Below are 23,971 nucleotides of genomic sequence, written 5' to 3' on the forward strand. Positions count from 1 at the left end.
GAGAACAGCGTGGCTAGATCTGGTCATTCGGGCATATGTTTACAACTAATAGGTATCATATTCTTTGCTTTATCCAGAGGCCATTTCTTAATTTCATGTGCAATATATCCTATTGGCTGTAGACTATCCTGTGTTGTTCAGTTTTTGTTTCTTTTTAAATTTCTTATTTCCAGAACTTGTAACTTTTGAAAATTAATTTGAACTTTCCTCTGAAGTAACAAATTATGCCACAGTTTAAGGGTAAATGGGAATAGGTACCACATGTTGCATTTTGCAGCAATGCCCATACCCATGTACGAATAACAAAAACATCCTAAATAGTTCAATTGTTCTATTACTAAGTTAGGTCAAATTGGAAAATTCTTTGATTAAGGGTGCCACAGTGGAGATGCAGGTATGTTGGTGCATCACAGCTCAAGTGGCCAGGTTAGATCCTGACCTCTGGTGCTGTGCAGAGTTTGCAGATTCTCTCTGACTGGATGGGTTATTTCCCTCTGGTGCTTCAGTTTCCTTCCACATCCCAAAGATGTGTGGGTGAATGATAAGAGAATCAGGCTGAAGCTGATGTATGGGTGAGAGAGAATAGGTTGCAGGAAAATAACTGTGGGAATTGTATTGATTTTTGAACATTTTTGACCTCTTAATAGGCCAAATAACCGCTTCTATGTCATAAGAAAATATGAAATATAAATCAACTGTTGGATTTGGTGCTGCCATTTAAATATCACATTTTAATCTGAACTGTAATTCTTCAACATGTAATCACAAAGTAAAGCATGTTCCAAGCATGGTTGAAATTCAGCTTAGTGCAGTGAAGTGACAAACTTCAAAAAGTTGAAATCTGGTAAGAATTTTTAGTACTTCGTTATTAAAGAAACCCTTACTTGTGTAATGTATAAACTTTACTCTTAGTCATCTACGTGGGGACCTTTGGATAAATGAACCAATTGGTTGGTTTACAGAGATTTGGGATTATTGGGAACTCAAACTTTGATAAGGTGAGGCACACCAGGTCCTTGGTGGCAGCAGCAGGATTGAAATCCACCACTGTTTCTCAAATGATCCATATATCCTTTACTATAACCATCAACCCAGAGGACATATTCTGGTTTAATGAGGTCATGCTGGTAACAGTACCAGAGGGACCTAAAAATTCTCTTTCTATGCTTCCAGCAATTTATGGAAGTTACCAGGTCACCGGATGCTTCCATGTAAACTGCAAATCTGTGGTCGCCACCACCAGTCTTCCATCACATTTCTTACATATTCTTCTTTCAAGGTTGCTGGTTACTCTGTAGCCTTTTTAATAGGTGCCTGCAAGTATTTGGTAAATTGGATAAACATGCTTTTGTGTTTTTCATAATATCTCATGTTCCCTTGCACTTTAGTTTTAAACCTGTTAATTATATTAAGTACTCAGTACAAGGCATTTATCAGAATAGGTAAAAAGTACTTAAAATAGAAGATACATTGAGTTCATAAAGCTGGATGTGTAAAGGTAAATATAACCTGTAGCCATTATTCTCTCATACCTTTAGTGCAGATTACCAAGGACAAATTTCTCCTGACTTATCACCTGGTTGGAAAATTTCTAATGCAGGGCAGAACTTATTATCAGGAAATATAGAGTTCAGCAACTTTTGTAGGGAGGGAATATGATCTAAGATATAAAAACAATTTTATGAAGCTTCATCAAGTCACACTGGTAAGGTATTGTTAACAAGAGGCACACGTGGAAACTTGCTGGATTTGACTCAAGTTGTTAAAAAAAATGGAAGATGTTGTTGCAGCTGGCATCTACAGCCTGAAAAATCTCATGATCAGCAAATGCACGAGACTATTACAAACAAAATAATCCTTTCATTTTAGCAGCAAAATTTTACTTGGCAACCTGCATGAATTTGCTTCTTTACTAACCTGGTGTCAGGAAACTAGTAAACTGATAGAAGATTTCAGTGTCCTTCTTTTGTCCACTGTACCCTACGATACTGCCCAGGTCCAAAGGAAATGTCTTCAAATGAGTGCCTGTGGCCAAATCATGTAGCTGTAGAACATGCTTCACATCACACAGGTAGCATAAAACCAGAAAGTTTGTCTTGACACATCCAGCCCATTCTGAAAATATAAATAGTAAATACATTGGAAAAATAAAATGTTACATTATAAATAGTATTCATGTGGGGTAGCAATCTAAAGTGCAATTTATGCTTTTGATGATTGATGTTTATGGATATATCATTAGCTTTGGGAAACCTGGCAATACACTTAAAATCTATAACCCAAGTAAGTAAACAATTAAGGAGCTTGTGTCTAATGTTCAGCTGAAAGCCTCACCAATTTTGCGAAGTAAAGGCTTCAATGTCATGCAAACCAAGGTCTGTGTCTCATAGTATGAAGTTCTTTTGGAAGATGAACATAGTTCGAAGGAGACTTGGCTTTCATATTGTGTACATGGATCTTTTTATACATATATCCATCAGAGTGCTAGGATTCCAAATTAAATTTAAAAAAAATTTTTTTATTTACAGCATGGTAACAGGCCCTTCTGGCCCAACGAATCCGCGCCACCCGTTTTAAACCCAAATTAACCTACACGTACATCTTTGCAATGTGGGAGGAAACTAGGGCACCCGGAGGAGACCCAAGCAGACACGGGAGAATGTACAAACTCCTTACAGACAGCGATGGGAATTGAACCCCGATTGCTGTAATAGCGTCGCGCTAACCGCTATGCTACCGTGCCGCCCCATACAAATCCATACTGTCAAATCATCAACTTCTTCCATGTCCTCACTTTGACAATGATTAGTGCTGGAACCCTTGTTGTTTGTGATATATATATTAACTACTTGGATGTGAATGTAGGAGGTACGATTAGTGAGTTTGCAGATGACACGAAAATTGGTGGTGTTGTGGATAGTGTGGAAGATTGTCTAAGGCTACAGCAGGATACAGATCAGATGAAAAATTGGAACTTAATCCCAAGTGGAAGGTGATGCATTTTGGGAAGTCAAATACTGTAGTGGTAGGACATATACAGTAAATGGTAGGGTGCTAAGGAATGTTGATGAACAGAGAGACCTTGGGTTCAAGTTCATGGTTCCCTAAAAGTAGCAACACAGTGGTGAAGAAGGCATATGGTATGCTTGCCTTCATAGGTGGGGGCACAGCATATAAAAGTTGAGATACTATGTTGCAATTTTACATAACACTGGTTAGCATTCGGAGTATTGCAATCAGTTCTGTCCACTACACTATTGTGGTTACACTAGGGAGGGTACAAAGGAGATCCACCAGGAAGTTGCCTGGACTGGAGGACTTTAGTTTTGAGGCGAGATAGGATAGACTGGGCTTGTTTTCCCTGGAGTGAAGGAGGCTAAGGAAGGATATAAAATTATAAAAAGGAATATAGGAATCTTTTTCCCATGGTAGGGGTATCAAAAACAAGGCAGCATAGGTTTGAGGTGAGAGGAAGGAGTTTTAAAGAGGATTTCAGGGGAAAGTATTTTTAGACAGATTGTGGTTGATATTCGTAACTTGTTGCCAGAGGGGTTGGTGGGGTCAGATACAATTATTATATTTACGAGATATTTAGCCAGGTATTTAAATAGGCAAGGCATAGAACGATAAAGACCTAATGCGGGCAAATAGGATTAGTGTAGATGGACAAAAAAGTCAACGTGGACATGATGAACCGAAGGTCCTGTTTCTATGCTGTACAACTCTATGATTCTGATTATCAACAGATATTGAAGAAAACCTACAGGCTTTCATGTATAACATGCAAAGTTTCAAGCATCCTGTGTCAGAGATTTAAAAATCTTTCAACAAACTTGTATCTGCTTCTTGCCTACTCTTTAAACATCATCTAATGACAGACTTGTCTGCAACTATTGATTAGAAAGACACTGAATCAATAATGGAAAAACATTGTAATGATGCAGATCAGGAAAGAAAACAATTCATATAGGGCTTTTTATTTACTTCATAATATCTTAAACTATCAAACTATTTCTGAAGCCCAATATATAGGAGGCAAAAGCAGAGCAGTGATAGGTGGACAAAAGAGGCGAGGCGAGGTGGGCACAGGGTGGTGATAGGTAGATCAGGTAAGAGATAGTTATAGGCAGGTGCAGGGGAGGAGGAGAGAGCAGATCTACTGGGGCATGGGTCAAAGCAAGGAGAGAAAGGAAAAAAGGTAGGAAAAAAGAGATGGACTAGGAAAGGGAAGAAGAGGAGAAACATGTTCCAAGCCTACTCTGGCCCCATTCCTAAACTCTTTCTCCGCTATATTGACAACTGCATTGGTGCCACCTCTTGCACCTGTGCAGAACTCGACAGTTTCATAAATTTCGCCTCTAATTTTCAGCCGGCTTTCCAATTCACTTGGACTATCTCTGACACCTCTCTCTCCTTCCCTGATCTTTCCATCTCCATCTCAGACGATTCCTTATCTACCGACATCTTCTACAAACCCACTGACACCCACAGCTACCTCGATTACAGCTCCTCCCACCTGGTCTCTTGGAAGGATGCTATCCCTTTCTCTCAATTCTCCGCCTCTGCCGCATCTGCTCCCATGATGAGGCTTTGCACTCCAGGACATTCGAGATGTCCAACTTCTTTACTAACTGTGGCTTCCCCCCGACTGTGGTCGAGAGAGCTCGCACCCATATCTCTGCCATTTTCTGCACCTCTGGTCTCACCCCCACCCCTCCCAGACCCAACAGGGATAGGGTCCTCCTTGTCCTCACATTTCATCCCACCAGCCTTCGTATCCAACACATCATTCTCCTCCACCAACAGGACCCTACCACCAAGCACATCTTCCCCTCCCCACCCTTTTCTGCCTTTCACAGGGACCACTTTCTCCACAACTCCCTTGTTCACTCCTCTTCCCCCCCAACCCCCACCCATCCTGCTCCCACCCCGCAAACTTTCCACTGCCCCCACCCTAGGTGCAACACCTGCCCCGACACCACCTCCATTCAGGGGCCCAAACGGTCCTTCAAAGGTGAGACAGAGATTCACCTGCACCTCCTTTAATATCATCTACTGCATTCAGTGCTCCAAGTGTGGCCTCCTCTACATTGGTGAGACCAAACACAGACTAGGTGACTGTTTCGCAGAACACCTGCTCTCTGTCGGTAACCGTGATCTGCATCTCCCCATCAGTCACTTCAATTCCCTCCCCATCACTGATGCATCAGTCCTCAGCCTCCTCCACTGCTGGGAGGATTCCATATGCAAACTGGAGGAACAACACCTCATTTTCCGTCTTAGTACCTTGCAGCCCAACTCCATGAACATTGAATTCTCCCACTTTAAGTAAGTCCCCCACCCCCTCCACCATGTTTCTTTGCTTCTTCCCTTTCCTAGCCTCTCTTTTTTTTCCTACTTTTTTTCCTCCTCTCTCTCCTTACCTTTGACCCATCTCCCGGTAGATCTGCTCTCCCCTCCTCCCCCGCACCTGCCTATCACTATCTCTTACCTGCATCTACCTATCACCACCTTGTGCCCACCCCACCTCCTCTCTTTTGTCCACCTATAACTGCTCTGCTTTTCCCTCCAATATAATGGGCTTCCCCCATCTTCAGTCCTGAAGGAGGGTCCTGACCCGAAACGTTGACTGCCTGCTTTTCTCCACAGATGCTGCCTGGCCTGCTGAGTTCCTCCAGCATCATGTTTTTCATCTAGATTCCAGCATCTGCAGTCCTTTCTTTCTCTATGGCCAGATAACTCATTTTCTTAGATAATGAGAGTCTAGGGAGAACTCTTCTATTTTTCAAATATTTCTCGGAGATCATTTATATTCACCAGAGGGCAGATGGAGCCTGGGTCTATTTTTTCTGATGCACAACAATAGCAACACAGCATTCCCTGGTACAGCATGGAAATGTCAGTTTGAATTATGTGTCAAGTTTATAGAATGGTACTTGAACTTATGTCATCTGACTCAAAGATAAAAATGCTAGAAACCAAAGAATGACTTTCAGGACAACTAATATAATCATACTTTCAGGACAACTAATATAACTCATTTTCTTAGATAATGAGAGTCTAGGGAGAACTCTTCTATTTTTCAAATATTTCTCGGAGATCATTTATATTCACCAGAGGGCAGATGGAGCCTGGGTCTATTTTTTCTGATGCACAACAATAGCAACACAGCATTCCCTGGTACAGCATGGAAATGTCAGTTTGAATTATGTGTCAAATTTATAGAATGGTACTTGAACTTATGTCATCTGACTCAAAGATAAAAATGCTAGAAACCAAAGAATGACTTTCAGGACAACTAATATAATCATACTGGTATTGGTGTGCCCATTCACAGACAATAACCTTTCCAGGCTGAATGATATATCACATACTGCAGTTTCCAGTGTTCCTAAAGCTAAATCCATCAACATTTATACAATGAATGGGAGCAAAATTTAAGAATGTGGAAAATTAATAAGTCTGAAAGGTAAAGAAAACATTAGAAAATAGGAAAAAATGGAAGAGTCATAGGGATACACAACATGGAAACAGGCCCTTTGACCCACCAAGCTCATGCTGACTGCCAACCATCCATTTACACTAATCCTACATTTATCCCAAATCCCCTCAGATTCTATCAGACAACTACACACTAAGAGCAATTTACAGTGCCCAATTAACCTACCAACCTACACATCTTTGTGATGAGGAGGGAACTGGAGCACCTGGAAGAAACCCAGTGTCACAAAGAGAACTTGCAATCTCCATATAGACAGCAACACAAAATCAGGATTGAATCCAAGTCTCTGGCACTGTGAGGCAGTGGGCTATATTAGCTGCATCACTGTACTGCTCTTCTGGGCCTGGGTTAATATCATGAAATTCAGAAGTTTAGTGAATGGGATTGATGAGTTGAGGACACAGACAGACAAATGGAAATAATATAGCTTTACATAAATGTGCCTTAAAACGGGGCTGAAATGGAAGCTTAACATTCCTAGTAACTGGGCTTTTGAATGAAATAGAGGGGGATTAAAAAAAATAAGAACAGCCCAGTAATATTGGTTAAATAAACATCACAGCTGTGGGAATGGATATGATAGAATTAAAGAACAAAAAAGGGGCAATCACAGTTTGGTGTTTATTCTGCCAGTGAAGTTGGAGGGAGGCATGTCTGAGGTAATCTACTCAGTATAAACAGGAAGGACCTAGTTCCCTTATAAGATGGATGATAAAACAAGTATAGATTTGAGTAGTTTGTGAAAATATCGGAGGGGAGGTGGAACAAAAGAGAGAAACAAAAAAATCACTCAAGATGTAAATGGCTGGAATTCATTTGCATGGGAAGGAAGTAAAGGGAGAAACCTTCAACACATTTGTACAGCATTTGTACGTGTACTTGAATACTTCTGATCTGCAGTGCCTCAAACATCATGCTAGAAGGTGAGATTAGGCCTTCATTGAATAGTTTGATCAAGAATATTTTGATCAACATAATAGGGTGAATAGCCATCTTCCGTGTCACAGATTTTCCATGATTCTAGTTATAGTTTTTAAATCTTAGTATCAGTCAACTATTTATCACCAACTGTGGGAAGGAGCAACAATGTGTTAAATGACTCAAGGTTTCAAATCTTTCCATGGAAAATAACCCTTCCGCCAGATTACATGTTCAAAGGGAATCAAACTTTTGAAGGGCAATGCCACTATATTTTTACCTGATACAACATTACCTTTAAAATTCTTCATGGCCTCAATTCAGCCCATTTGGATAAAAATTGTCAGTTATGTATATGTGGATAGTAGGTCAATTAGCCCCTCAAGCATGCTGCGCCATTCACTTAGATCATAGCACATCTTTAACATTTGCCATGTGTTCCAGTTACAGCTTTCATTCCAGATTTTCCACTGCTCTATCATCAGTGGCCATGTGTTCTGAAATTCTTTCCTGCATGTCTTCCTAAATGTATGACCAAACTGCTTCTAATCAAGCATTCCCTTTTCGCAATTCCACTAAATTCTTTAATTTTCTCCATGTTGTTTACCAACTGAAAGCCTGGAGATAAGCTGTTGGTGGATTTTTGTCTCTCTCTCTCATTTATCATAATTTCTAATTGTTAACAAATTTTAAAGATGGCCTAGTTGAATTATGCGAATATGAAGAAAAGTTCCAGACCAATCGTTCCATTATATGTTGATGATATCTGCTTTCTTATATTCTGTATGTTGAAGGTAGTCTATAGTTTCAAAAGGGGTGAAAAGCAAATACCAGGTCTTTGTCTATTTCCATTTATTAACGCAGTTTTATACAAGAAAGTTTTGGTGATAGAAATAAAACTATCAGTGTGTTTTTCATTTAGGCTTACAGGAGCAAGAACAGGCACCATATAAGCCCTGAGCACGTACAAGACAGAACAACATTCTACAAAGCAAACGATAATAAACAATGTCAAATTTAAGAACTTTTAACTGGATATCAAAATCTCAGGAGAAAAGTTTGAAATCTTTAGAACAAAAACTGGTAAGAACATTGTACTAATAATATCAAATTAAAAGGTAACTATTAAAACTAGTAGAACTGTAGTATTCCACTAAAAATGCATAATATTTGTGTCAATGCCATTATTTTCTGTAAAGGATATATTCCTTATGTTCCATACACAGAAAGGGAAGAAATGAGATAAATGAGTGCTGTCTTCAAGGGGTTTCAAAATTACTATCAGAAACAGTGAAAGCGAAATATGAAAAAGTTTACCAACGTGCTGGATTGGCATCTAAGTATTGAATGCAATTTTTGTTGTACATTTTCAGACAGCCCACCCACCATGCTTATATACAAAACTGTGCACATAAAAATAAAAGAAAAAAGTTACACTTACCAAGTACATCTTTCTTATGCTCTGCAACTAAAGTTTCCCATTTTGAAGGATCAGGATCACTGAAGTCAATATTAATTAAGCAATAACAAGGAGTATTGAGATTTGTCTTGAACGTGAATATTGTTCCTTCATTTGTGATGTATTCATATTCTGCATCAAAGTTATCCACAAGCTTGACCCATGGCAGAATTCCTATTAGGACAGAACAAAACTTAATTGATTTCTCTCAGAAGGTGCTTTGCATATTCAGTGTTTTCAGGTAAAGATGGAAGAAAGTAAATGGAAATCAAAAACTGCAGATGCTGTAAATCTGAAACAAAAACTGAAAATGCTGAAAACACAAAGCAAGTTTGGCAGCAAATGTGGAAAGAGAAATAGTTAATGTTTTAAGTTGAAGACCCTTTGTCAGAGATGGGAAACACTGTTAGGCTACAGAAAAATTTATAGATTACTGAGCCAGAGACCATGTATAGCCATCTACAAACCTGAAACAGAGCAATAAACAATGACAATCTATTTTACTTATCTTAGGAAGGGCAATTCTGAGATTTGGTTTTGCAAAACTGTGACAAAAATAGTTTAGTTGTACAGTTTCAGAAAACAAAGAAAATTTTAAAAAATACTTGGGATTTCTTGATAACTGCTAAGTCTTCAAGCTATTGCTTGTTTGGAATGTGCAAATGTTACTCAATCAGGTATATAAATAAGTGAATGAAAGGCAAGTACTTCCAATCTGCATGGATTAGAAGAAATGGGGATGTGATACAGGCGACCCCACCTTACAGCTGTTTGGATTATGGAAATTCGCCATTATAGAATTCACAAATTACTACCCAAAAATTTGAGATATAATATAAAATTCACCCTCACAGAATGTGTTTGGTAAAGAAAAGTAAATAAATCAACAATTTTTTTTCCAACATGTATTTCTTGATGAACGTGAAGATGACATGGCCCATATTCTAGAAATGCAACTCCTCTTCCCCCCCCCCCCCCATAACAGAGTTCATCTGTATTTAAATATGATTAAGAGGAAAATTGTGATAGAAAGCACGTTATGGAGTTCGCTGAAGTACAGACAGATCAGTGGAACCTATAATAAATTAAAATCTGAGATAATGCCATACCCATTTCTTGTTGCAGCAAATTAATCAGATTTCTAAGTCTAAGAACAAACTCGCTTAAACATCAAAAAGGGACTGATTCGAATGCTAACTGTCCAAATGCCTTTTGAATGTTGTAATTGTACCTGCCTCGACTACTTCCTCTGGTAGCTTGTTCCATATATCCACCACTCTTTGTGAACGGCACGGTAGCGTAGCAGTTAGCGCAACGCTATTACAGTGCCAGCGATCGGGGTTCGATTCCCGTCGCTGTCTGTAAGGAGTTTGTGCGTTCTCCCATGTCTGCGTGGGTTTCCTCCGGGTGCTCCGGTTTCCTCCCACATTCTAAAGATGTATGGGTAGGTTAATTTGGGGGTTTAAAATGGGTGGTGCGGACTCGTTGGGCCAGAAGGGCCTGTTACCACGCTGTAAATAAAAAAAAATTTAAAAAAGTTTCCCCTTTTTAAACTTTCCCTTCTCACTTTAAACCTATGCCCTCAAGTTTTGGACTCCCCTATCCTGGGTGAAAGGCTTTGGTTATTTGCTTTATCTTTGTGTATATACCATATTATATAATGATAACTAATGGCAGGGAAAAAAAATATAGGGACATATGTATTGCCTCCCTCACCATCTTCCAGTGATCTGAGTTCTTGGACACAAGATTCACAAACAACTCAAGCTGGCTAGAACCTTGGCTTTACCAGTAATGCGTACATGTTATGAATGAATAAGAAAGAAAAAAAATTAAGTTTGGTTACTTTGGCAAATTACCAAAGTACTACTAGCACCTATGTTCTGCCAATTGCGACTCTGGGAGATTTACTTCTTCTAAAGATAGATTTCAAAGGGATAACAGAGTGTTAAAAATACTCAGCAGTACAGGTGAGGGGGAGGGAGGGGGAGGGAGGGGGAGGGAATGTTTCAAGTGATAATGTTCAATTAGAACCTTTCTAATAGAAGGTCATCACCTGAATGTTAATTTGGTTTCTCTCTCCATAGGTGCTGTCTGATCTTGAGTATTTCCATTTCAGTTTATAGTTCAGATTTCCAGTATCTCCAATTTTTTTTTGCTTTCTGTACAGAGATGATCTATTTTGACAAACACATTACACCAGTGCATTTATGAAGAAAATAATTCATAACATCAAAAAGCCGGAAAAATCTAGGACATTACGTTTGAGAAGAGAACTACATAATTCTTGAGAGACCTACGTGTGGCAAAAGCCAAAATACCTTAAGTATTTACCTTTAATTCCATCAGGCAACTTTTTTAGATCACAGTACCAAAGTCGATTGACTGGGTCACAGCCTTCTCGAATAGACAAGAGAACATATTGCCCATCATCTGATACCTGCATAAGAGACAAAGAATAAACAATACAGAGGTCATAGTAGGATCTGTTGTAGTTAGTGAAGTGAACTGGTTAAAGAAAAATCTTATTAAAACTAATGTCAGTTAACAAGTTAAAATAATAAATTATCTACTTATAGATGGGCTCAAATTGTGTGTGTAAAAAAATTAAGACAATATCAATCCAAACAAAACTAAAAGTTGACTTTAACAATTATGGGCAGATTGCTGATCCACCTTAGGTCCAGAAGTAGCCTATATGATACAGAGCAACAACAAATCTTCCTTGGTTTTGCAAAGATACAGTTCTTCACTGCATCTTCATTCCCCTGCTATTCAATATTTCCACCTATACCAAATTCCAAATCACTATGCATTGCATCAATTCCACCCTCTTTCCCCCACCCCCCTCCCCCAACCCGTTAATTGCCTGAATATGGATCATCATTCTAGAATGCACGCAAATCAGAGATGCAGGGCTTTACTGTGATGTACTGGTGATGTTAGAAACACTACAGAACAATTCAGGCCCTTCAGCCCACAAAGCTGTGCCAAACATGTCCCTACCCTAGAAATTACTAGGCTTACCCATAGCCCTCTATTTTTCTAAGCTCCATGTACCTATCCAACAGTCTCTTAAAAGACCCTATCATATCAGCCTCCACCACCGTTGCCGGCAGCCCATTCCACGCACTCACCACTCTGAGTGAAAAACTTACCCCTGACATCTCCTCTATACCTACTCCCCAGCACCATAAACCTATGTCCTCTTATGGCCACCATTTCAGCCCTGGGGAAAAGCCTCCGACTATCTACCCGATCAATACCTCTCATCATCTTATATACCTCTATCAGGTCCCCTCTCATCCTCCATCGCTCCAAGGAGAAAAGGCCGAGGTCCCTCAACCTGCTTTCATAAGGCATGACCCGCATTCCAGGCAGCATCCTTGTGAATCTCCTCTGCACCCTTTCTATGACTTCCACATCCTTCCTGTAGTGAGGTGACCAGAACTGAGCACAATACTCCAAGTGGGGTCTGACCAGCGACCTATATAGCTGCAACAATACCTCTTGGCTCCTAAATTCAATTCCCTGATTGATGAAGGACAATACCATATGCCTTCTTAACCACACAGTCAACCTGCATAGGCGCTTTGAGCGTCCTATAGACTTGGACCCCAAAAACCCTCTGATACTCCACACTGCCAAGAGTCCTACCATTAATACTATATTCTACCATCATATTTGACCTACCAAAATGAACCACTTCACACTTATCTGGGTTGAACTGCATCTGCCACTTCTCAGCCCAACTTTGCATCCTATCTATGTCCCTCTGTAACCTCTGACAGCCCTCCAAACTATCCACAACACCCCCAACCTTTGTGTCATCCGCAAACTTACTAACCCACCCCTCCACTTCCTCATCCAGGTCATTTATAAAAATCACAAAGAGCAAGGGTCCCAGTACAGATCCAAGGTACACCACTGGTCAACGACCTCCACTCAGAATACAACCTTTCAACAACCACTCTTTGCCTTCTGTGGGCCAGCCAGTTCTGGATCCACACTGCAATGTCCCTTTGGATCTCATGCCTCCTTACTTTCTCAATAAGCCTTGCATGAGGTACCTCATCAAATGCCTTGCTGAAATCCATATACACTACATCTACTGCTCTCCCCTCATCGATGTGTTTAGTCACATCCTCAAAAAATTCAATCAGGCTCGTAAGGCAGGACCTGCCCTTGACAAAGCTATGCTGACTATTCCGAATCATATTATACCTCTCCAAATGTTCATAAATCCTGCCTCTCAGGATCTTCTCCATTAGCTTACCAACCACTGAGGTAAGACTCACTGGTCTATAATTCCCTGGGCTATCTCTACTCCCTTCCTTGAATAAGGGAACAACATCCACAACCCTCCAATCTTCCGGAACCTCTCCTGTCTCCATCGACGATGCAAAGATCATTGTCAGAGGCTCCGCAATCTCTTCCCTTGCCTCCCACAGCAGCCTGGGGTACATCTCATCAGGTCCCGGCAACTTATCCAACTTGATGCTTTCCAAAAGTTTCAGCACCTCCTCTTTCCTAATATCTACATGCTCAAGCTTTTCAGCCTGCTGCAAGTCCCCACTACAATCCCCCAGATCTTTTTCCGTAGTGAATACTGACGTAAAGTATTCATTAAGTACCTCTGCTATTTCTTCCGGATCCATACACACTTTCCCACTGCTGCACTTGATAGGCCCAATTCTTTCGCATCTTATCCTCTTACAACTTCATATACTTGTAGAATGCCTTGGGGTTTTCCTTAAACCTGCCCACCAAGGCCTTCTCATGTCCCCTTCTGGCTCTCCTAATCTCCTTCTTAAGCTCCTTCCTATTAGCCTTATACTCTTCCAGATCTCTAACATTACCTAGCTCTGTACCTTTTGTTAGCTTTTTTTCTTTTGACTAGATTTATTATAGCCTTTGTACACCACGGTTCCTGTATCCTCTCGTGACTCCCGTCTCATTGGAACATGCCTATGCAGAACTCCACACAAATACGCTACTGCTTAGCTTTGCCAGCATCTTATTGCCTTTGATTTTCATTATGCAAACCAGGCTTTGTCCATGTGTTCTTCTATATTCCTTGCTGAATCAGGATTAATCTCCTAGCATAATGGCAATCAAAAACTGAGGGTCATTTCAAGTCATGACATTTCAGATTACAGTGGTGTACAGTCTGACTGGTTGTGCAAAATTCAATGCACTGCATTCCCCCCCCCCCCCCCCCCCCCACAAGATTTGCTTAGTATTAACTTCTTGAATTAAAATTAACTACAGGTTGTCCCCGGCGTTCCGTTTTTACAGATGTCCATAAGTTGATTTTGTCGGTAAGATGGAAAATGCACAAAAATCACTCAAAATGGTAACTATGAGCAGTTTCAAGTTCCTGGGTCTCAACATCTCAGAGGATCTATCCTGGGCCCAACACATTGATGCAATCACAAAGAAGGCATGCCAGCGGCTCCAGTTCATCAGGAGTTTGAGGAGATTTGGTGTGTCACCAAAGACTCTTGCAAATTTCTATAAATGTACAGTGGAAAGCATTCTGACTGGTTTCATCACAGCCTGGTATGGAGGCTCCAATGCACAGTATCACAAGAGGCTGCAGAGGGTTGTAGACTCAGCCAGCTCCATCACAGACACAACCTCCATCACCTCCCCACCATCAAGGACATTTTCAAGAGGCAGTGCCTCAAGGCAGCAGCATCCATCACTAAGAACCCTCACCATCTAGGACACGTCCTCTTCTCATTAATACCATCAGGGAGGAGGTACAGGAGCCTGAAGACCCATACTCAACGATTGAGGAACAGCTTCTTCCCCTGCACTGCCAGATTTTTGAACGATCCCCGAACAATACCTTGTTATTCCTTTTTTTTTGCACTACTTATTAATAGCAATTTACAGTAATTTTATGTCTCTGTACAGCACTGCTGCCACAAAATAACAAATTTCACGTCATTTAAGACAGTGCTAATAAAACTTATTCTGATTATTCATACCTCCACAGTACTGCAATGAATGGCATCACAGCACACAAGACTAGTAAGAACAATTACTAAAAAAGGAGAGGGGAAACTAGTTTTGCCATTTGTAGGAACAATCACATGTACATACATAGACTTTTGAATTCAGTAATGTTATGGGAGCTTGTTTCTATGTAGGGGTGTCTTTAAGTCAGGCATTCATAACCTGGTTATAGCCTGCAATTTGATTTCTTTTTTGCAGTTCTGTAAATTACTTTTTCCTAATAAAAATAAAAAAGGTAATCATCTCAGCACATTGCAAAGATAGCTGGAGTTTTAAGAGTTGGAAGGAAATCTCAGATGTGAGGACTACCAAGTCAGCAACAGTAACACAATTTCTATGCAATATCAATCATTGTTCCAATTCAAAACTTTCAAAGTAAGGTTAAAAACATTTAGATTCCTTGCCTGATCATATACTAATTGAAGGTATCCACCAGGCTCTGTTAAATTTAGGAAGTGGCTCAGTACTGTTCTATCAAGGACACCCTCCATTACTCAATATTCCACTGAAAACATTATGGCTTCTGCACAGTACACAAGGCGGGTCTTCTCTCCATCCCATAAAATGGCTGTTGTTTGCTGATACTTTAGAAAAAGAACACAAATAGTACGTACTCTCATTGAGACGTACCAAAAAACCAGAACTTTTTTCCCCCAGAAGAGGAAAGAAAATCTGAAGATTATGACTATAATTTTGTAATTCTTATAATAATGTGACATGGCAATGATCATTACTGTTACATAATTACAAAAATTGCAAACACATCCTTTCTGTGTGTTCTGTGCTGGGAAACAATGTTGACTGAAAAAGTATAAAGGGAGCACAATAAAATGGACTCTCTGAACTTGGGGTCATTGTTTCTGACTGATGAAAATGGCAGCTTCCACTTCTGCAGGAAAAATCTGCTGCCATCCAATAAGAGAAGCAGAAGACAGCAACCTGCTGATATCCGGCAGCACAGATGAAGATGCCTCTTGAAGTTTTCAGGTAGAGGTCCAAGGGTTCTACACTAGGTTTCAGGCTGTGTGGCTGCTATGGGCAGGCAATTAGCAATTAACCCCTAAAGACAGCCAGCTGCAGTGGCCAGAGGGCAGCTTCAGAGATTGGGAGTAGCTAGCAGTAGGCAACATAAGGAGCAGTGGGGCTGAGTGTGTGAGTGGGAATCAGGAGGAGCGAATAGGCTAACTAGAAAGGAGCTAAGCGGAGGGTGGGGAAGTTGAGAAGACAGGAAGGAATGGAGAGACTAAGGGACGCTTGGAAGAAACTGAGGGAAGAGATCAGAATCAAAAACAGGTTTATTATCACTAATATATGTTGTGAAATTTGTTGTTTTGTGGCAGCAGTACAGTGCAAGACATTAAGACATAAAAATTACTGTAAGTTACAAAAATAAATAAAATATGCAAAAGAGGAATAACGAGGTAGCGTCCATGGGGTCATGGACTGACCGTTCAGAAATCCAATGGCAGAGGGAAGAAGTGTTCCTGAAACGTTGATTGTGGGTCTTCAGGCTCCTGTACCTCCACCCTGATGGTAGTAACGTGAAGAGGGCAAGTCCTGGGTGGTGAGGGTCCTTAATGATGGATGCCACCTTCTTGAGCACCACCTCTTGATGTCCTCAATGGCGGGGAGGGTTGTTCCCGTGATGGAGCTGGCCGAATCTACAACCCTCTGCAGCCTCTTTCAATCCTGTGGATTGGAGCCTCCATACCAGGTGGTGACGCAACCAGTCAGAATGCTCTCCACCATACATCTGTAGAAATTTGCAAGAGTCTTTCGTGACATACCAAATCTCCTCAAACTACTAACAAAGTAGAGCCGCTGGCATGCACTCTTCATGATTGCATCAATGTGTTGGGCCCAGGATAGATCCTCTGAGATGTTGACACCCAGGAACTTGAAGCTGCTCACCCTTGCCACTGCTGACCTCTCAATGAAGACTGGTGTGTGTTCTACCAACTTCCCCTTCCTGAAGTCCATATCAATCCCTTGGTCTTACTGACGTTGACTACGAGGTTGTTGTTGCGACACCACTCAACCAGCCAACCTATCTCACTCCCATACACCTCTTCATCGCTATCTGAAATTCTGCCAACAGTGTCGTCATTGGCAAATTTATAAATGGTGTTTGAAAGAGTAGAGCAGTGAGCTAAGCATGCATCTTTGAAGTGAGCCTGTGTTGACTGTCAGTGAGGAGAAGATGTTACTACCGATCCACACTATGGTCTCCTAATAAGGAAGTCAAGGATCCAGTTGCAGAGGGAGGTACAGAGGCCCAGATTTTGAAGCTTGTTGATTAGTACTGAGGGGATGATGGTGTTGAACGCTGAGCTGTAGTCAAGAAACAACAGCCTGATGTATGTTTTGCTGATGCCTAGATATCCAGGTTGGGGGGGGGGTGTAAGGGCTGAGGAAAAGGGATTATATATCTGTGTTCATGGTGAGATTGAGATGGTGGACAGAGTGTGTCTATGTACCTAGAGTGTGCATGTGTGCCCTGTCTGCGCAGTAGGGCCTGGTCTCTCGTTTGAGCTGTTCCTAGCCACACAGCCAATGTGTTGACTGTGTAGTACAATTGTAGGTGCTTCTGCCTCAAGCTCCAGCAACCAGGTCGAGTCCGACCTCAGGTGCTGTCTATATGTCCTTCCTGTGACCCAGTTGCTCAGGTTTCCTCCCTCATCTTTAGTAGGCTAATTACCCACGTCTAGGTAAGCAGCAAAAGATTCAAGGGCCATATGAGAGAGAATAAATTGCAGGGTTATAGGGAAGTAAGAGGGGGATAGGACTGATGGGATTGTGCTCATGCCAGCTCCAGGAGAGCAATGAGTTGAATAGCCTTTTTTTGTGTTGTGATAAGCAGTGGGAGCATTGACATCACCAATACAAAAAGCAGAAAGTTCTAACTATCCCTACTTGGAAGCTCAATGTCCACCATGATAAAATATTCAGCCAATGTGCAGGACTTCAATTTATTAATGGCCACCTATGTAAGATGCAGAGGGCAGATATCAAAATGAAGAGTAACCCAGCTTGATCAATACCTACATTACATATAAAAATGCTACAAACACAAATTTCACCTTGTTTTATTTGGCATTCTTTAACTGATAAAATTTATCCAAATATACAATAATCATATTAGGGTCATCTATCCACAATCATGGTTTGAATTTTTACAGGAACATTACATTTGTTCAAAAAATGATGCTTTTAGCCATGAATGCAATGGCTTTTATTAAGGACTGCACCTGACAAGACTATCAAAAAGCTTCAGGAGTGTAGAGTAATTCAGGAGGATTAGGGCTATGAGCTAACACTGCACCTCAGATACTCTCCTTACTCCTCTTACTAAAAAGACAAAAGTGCTAAACGTCATAGCAATGAACAGATATAACAGAAATCACAGTAGCATTTAAGGAGAAAACATTGTTTAACAATACCTCAGCTCCGCCCATCCATTTTGGATAGTCTGGAAATTCAGCACATAATATATCTTCAGATTGTTGAAATCCCAGTTTGTGGTAGTACAATTTCTGGTGAAGGTTCACAGAGGTTTCTGTACCTGATAAGGAGTGACAAGAATTGAGGTTGTGTCATTTTCATAACTTAAAATCAAAAGCTTTGGTGCAATACCATCTATTTAGCCATAATAAAAAAAAGTAAGAATCCATTTCATATCTTAACAAGAGAGGAGAGGGGAAAAGAACATGATTACATGAAGAAAATTAGTATCAGAAGACTTGCACTGAGATTAATTTTGCTCATTTTTGCAGCAAGGTTGTTTGCACTTTTATAGATGGCTTGTAGATTTGTACGATAGATGGAATTAGTTTAATAGTTAAGTTGCTCATTCCCAGAGTATGCTTGGGTTGGATGTACCAGTGACAATGCTGATTAACTTCTGCCAAGTTACAGGATGTAGCACGTCTATTGATTGATGTGAAAAAAATTGTGAAACGGCAGCCTTGAGTTAGAAAAAGGGACAATAAAACAATGGTGGAAATCAGTTTTGCTTGCTGGTAGTTATTTACTGTTTCACTAAAAAGATCAATGGGCCTTAAGATTTCAAAGAAAATATTGGATAGCGAAAGAGGAAGATGCTTATTAAATCCCATCTAAAGTACTGCACTTGGTCATGAACAATGCATTCTAGGAAGGATATGTTGGTCTTGAAGGGGGCATGGTGCAGATTCTCCAAGTTAAAAGTAGGTTTTATGGCAGCATAATGGCACAGCTGGTAGCATTGCTGCTTTAGAGTAACAGTGACCCAGGGTTCAATCCTGACCTCTGACTGAAGTTTGCATGTTCTCCCTGTGATTGCGTGGGTTTCCTGCAGGTGATCTGGTTTCTTCCCAAATCCCAAAACCATGAGGGTTGTTAGGTTAAATGGCCATAGTAAATTGACCCTAGAATGTATGAAGGTGGTAGAGTATCGGTTTGGGGGGGGGGGGGGGGGGGGGGGGGGGGGGGGGGGGGGGGGGGGGGGGGGGGGGGGGGGGCGGGGAGTGTTGATGAGAATATGGGGAGAATAAAATAAGATTAACATAAATGGGTGGTTGATGATTGGTGTGGACATGTTGGGCCAAGGGGTCCTTTTCTGTGCTGTATCACTCTATGACTACTAGATTATGAAAATTGGTTTCATGATTCTGGCTGGCATGCTTATGTATAGAAAATTGGAGTTGTGGGTCGGGGGGGGGGAGGAGGAGGGGGGGGATGGCAGGATAGTGGCTGTGCTTTGATCGGTGTTTGAATTGTTAAAAGGATCATGCAGCGATACAGAAATTATTGCCACCGGTTCAGAAAGTCAAGAACTGAGCGAAACATAACTGCTCCACATTCGATCCTGACCTTCTCTGACTGTGTTAGGAATATGGCAGGAGAATCAGGGCAGGTAGGAGATACAGTCACAAACAATGGACCAAATGGCCTCCTAAGGTAATATGAGCAAATATAGCAATTTCCTTTTTCACACAATTTTGTCTCCATGCACATAAGAAAATAATTTTTCTCCTTCTTTGTGCATACCTGTTGCACTCTTGTTCGTTAACTTTCCTTCTTTTCTCCTTTATCAATGTTCTGGTCACTGTGCTTTCTAACGCTCTCCCAGTCTCAGATTTCTATTAATGTCAGCATACAACATGCCTCTCTTTTCAAAATAATACATTTCTTAATATCTCCGCTGAACAATTGAACACTTTTCTCATGGTGTTTGCAATTTCTAAATTATAGGCATTTGAGAATAATGAAGTATTTCTTTAATTGTTTGCCATTGCTTAATCACAACCATTTCCTTTAAATTCCAACTTGTTGTAGGGAAATCACTACTCACGTCTAAGCAACTGGTTTCATTTACATTTAAGATATGAATTTTGGATTTAAATACATCACTTTCGTATTCATTGTAAATTTCTTTAAGCACCCTTTGGAACTTAGGGATTATAAAAATTTGCAAGTTACTCGAAACAGGATTTAAAAAACCTGGTTCCTGGTTGCAGACTGAGACAATCATAACTCAGTGGAATACAAGGAGTCAGCCACTGAGTTAATATCTGTTACCTCCATGAATTTAACAGTTAACACTTATCCCATGCAAAATACATTCTACATATTCATTCAGTACATTTCCAGCCAGCATAAACAACTGAAAGCTGCAATTAGTTGGTCATTGTACAAAGACTGCATATACTTTTAAAGTAGACATTGTACATTTATAAGACATTTATAAATAGAACCTTTCTTAAAAAGGACTTTAAAATAGAAAATGGAGTCATTAGTGGCAAAAAAATGCTTTTGTTTTCTTCACCTTCAAATAATTTTCAAAGATGGTACTTTATCATTACATCTGACAACTTTAAAATATCGGAGTTACATGTATTAAGTATATTTCTATTTTCTAGTAATGAGCTTAGTTGAAATAGGAGTGACGATTCAATACATTTTCACTAAATTTCATTATATTGCCACTATTTCTATTTAATTGACACCACATGAAAGTATATTGTCTACATTGTAAGATTTAAATTCTATACTTGGGTACAAAACATCCGTAGAAGGTTTCTAGTTTTTAAATATTGGTTTCAATGGAACTCATCTTTACCATCACTCTTTCCATCTTGCTTTAAGTAACAGTTATAAAATATTCCCTTAGCATCATGGGTCCAGGCCATACAGCTGAACTTTACTCTTTCCAAGGTATCTGGAAGTTCTGTAGCACCATCAACTTTTAAGAACTTGATCGTTACCCAATCTGATCCACTTGTACTCAGCCCATATGCAAAGTAGTCACCATCTTCAGAGAATGCGTATCCTGCAATCAGAAGTAAATTGAATAACTGAAACAAATAAAGCAGTCAGTAGATGTTAAGAAATTGTGCACAAGAAACCCTCTGAAGAGACCAATAAAGTCAATTTATCTTTAGACAGTTTTCACTGCATCTGTTCAGGTACAAATTTGCAAGCACTAGGCAAGTACTTCAGGCAAACAGTCATTATTCACAGTAACAATAGTTTGCTGGTTACTTTACAGCATCAGTCACAGTATATCGCACCTTGCTGTTAACTCTTTCACACATCCAGAGTAACTCTACGTTATACAAAACAGAGAACATTGGCTAATTTTTGCTCCTTATTTCTTCTGCACTCTCCACCCACCCACCCCCCCCCCCCCTACCCGACCCCCACACACATCTGCCGAAAGTTGAAAGACTGAAAACAGCTCTAGTTATTGTGCTAGCTGACATCACCTAGCTTGGCACAGACAGAGAATCAAAGCTGAATCTTGTTATACCCAACTGAATAAATACATTTAATCAACTTTCAACAAAAATCTCAATTTTTCATTTGGTCTTAAAAAGATTTTTTACAAAATAACTTGAGCAAAATTATATTTGCATCATACCCCATATTTTCCTTTGCAAATTCTTTTGGAAAAATGTGTTCTCAGTAATTCTATTCATAGGCATTAAGAACGAGAGAACTAAAAATCAAGTTCAAGGATGTGATCAAAGAAAAAAATTAGCAACAATTCTTAAGAAACAAATTGTTCTTTAATTTTTTTTTACAACTTCATTAATTTCATGAATATGACTTTCCAGCATAACAACTCTGCAATGAGAAATGGTTCTTTCCAAAGTTCATGGCTTAGAGTTTTGCAATAAAATCTAATTTTTAAAAAATCTGATCAATTCCAAAACCAAAAGGAAAATTCCAGGCAAGGGGTCACAAATCAACTTTCAAAAATTAAATCCTCTGCACTCAAAATCTTTAAAATTTTCCAGTCTTCCAGATGTCCAAATACAAAACTGAGCATACTTTTGACTTTCTGTTTGCCATTTGGTTCACTTAGGCTACCAGCTTTTTTTCCCTCACCTGTATTTTTTTTAAAAAACGCATACAAAGTTGCTCTGCTCCTCTACTAACATGTAACAAGTGTACTTCCTTTCATATTCTTACATGAAACAACCACTGAATTACATTTAACACCCACTTCTCATCAACCAAGTCCATTTATACTTTACATTATTTGAGCACCTTCTTCACAATTATTAATATCCATACATTAGTAAGGAACAAGGCACTTCATTAACCAAGCCTAGACACTACTTTTTACTCCAGCCTTACATCAACCAACATTCTCCCTAATCCCTCTGGATCCTCTGGCATTCTTCCTCAAAGTTCATTGTACATCATCAGCATTCCATGACCAAAAACATAAAAACATCAAAAATTGCAAAGACAGAACATAGTTCCTTGGGATACACCATTATCCCTATTTCAACAAAATTTAAAACATTTCCTTACGTTGTTCTTCAATTATATTGCTCACTACAGAACTGAACATTTCAGTTAGATGTTCCTAAAACACACAAAATAACATGGTCAGAATAGGCTCAAATTAGACCTTAATTTCAAGCTCATTAGGCATGGTACAATTATTTTAAAATAATTCAGCATGCATTAATAAACTAATGCACCACACTGAAATTAAAACTGCAACTAGTGGCCCTTTAATTGTATCTTCAGCAGACAAAACTTGAGGACTAAGTGAATGTAAATGACTAATCTACCATAGATTTACAGGAAATCAGTTAAGTATTTTTAAATGGAGTTAAAAAGTGCAGTTTCATTTGATGGGAAACATGTAGTTTCATTACTGTGCCTAATGTTATAAACCATTAAGATGAATATTTTCATTTTTCAATGGCTAAATTAAAGAGCTGAAGCAACTCTGCCTAGACATTTATCAAAAAATAAACCTCTCAAATGTTGCATCAATTAGATCTCATTTGGCAATCACTTGACATAAGGCAGAGTGCACTCTTGTACCACTGAGGTTAATTTTCAAGACTATATACAGCTGGCTTGCTGCACTTCTGAACTCTCATCATCGCATTTGGCATCAGCTTCTCACCATGCATATTAATAACTCTGATGAAGGAATAGAATTAGAAACTCACTTACAGATGGCATAAAGCAAGGAAGAACAGTAAGTACTGTAGGTAGGAACAGGAGGTTATAACTGTGGAAGAACACTAGATATTTGGATGTTTCTGAACGCCAGTCCAAAGGGTTAAAAAACATTCAAATGTCAACATCCTGTTTGCTTTTTTTTAAAATCTCAAGGGAGTTCAAAACAAGCAAATCATATTAAACTTAGTTTCTATTCCTACAAATTTACAAGGTCAAAGGGTGATCTGAGGTCACTAAAATAAAGTGATCCAACATCTATGGACTGGTGCCCAAATTGAGATATCCTAGATCAACCTCAGCTAATTAATAACTCACTTGCAGGATAGAACTAATGAAATTAATTAGTAGAACTAGCAAATGCTAGTGTTGCCAGAGGATTCCAGATTCTGTGAATAAATACATTTTAAAAATCACTTATGAGGGAAACTTTTCAAAGGAAACAAATGCCTAAAATATACCAAGTGAAGATTTCAATGTCCACCAACACAACTACATCAACTTGACAGCATTACCAGTGGGATAGCTTGCCAAGTATCACAAATTCAAAAATGGACCCAAGTTTGATGGGGGGGGGGGGGGACGGACTACTTGAGACA

The 23,971-nt window shown here is 39.7% G+C and overlaps 1 protein-coding gene across 2 annotated transcripts in view; it reads right to left on the reverse strand.

The window, feature by feature from the left end:
• LOC127574774 (prolyl endopeptidase-like) overlaps window positions 1-23,971 on the reverse strand; it is a 116,741-nt gene that overhangs the window by 65,741 nt on the left and 27,029 nt on the right. For both annotated transcript variants that reach the window (XM_052024081.1, XM_052024082.1), the window contains 5 exons: window positions 21,004-21,213; window positions 18,344-18,465; window positions 11,214-11,319; window positions 8,862-9,053; window positions 1,918-2,115 (listed from right to left, as the gene is read on the reverse strand). In XM_052024081.1, the coding sequence (XP_051880041.1) occupies window positions 1,918-2,115; window positions 8,862-9,053; window positions 11,214-11,319; window positions 18,344-18,465; window positions 21,004-21,213 (828 nt within the window). The remainder of the gene's footprint in view (window positions 1-1,917; window positions 2,116-8,861; window positions 9,054-11,213; window positions 11,320-18,343; window positions 18,466-21,003; window positions 21,214-23,971) is intronic.

Source organism: Pristis pectinata, chromosome 10 (genome assembly GCF_009764475.1).
Source record: "Pristis pectinata isolate sPriPec2 chromosome 10, sPriPec2.1.pri, whole genome shotgun sequence".
Lineage (NCBI taxonomy): Eukaryota > Metazoa > Chordata > Chondrichthyes > Rhinopristiformes > Pristidae > Pristis > Pristis pectinata.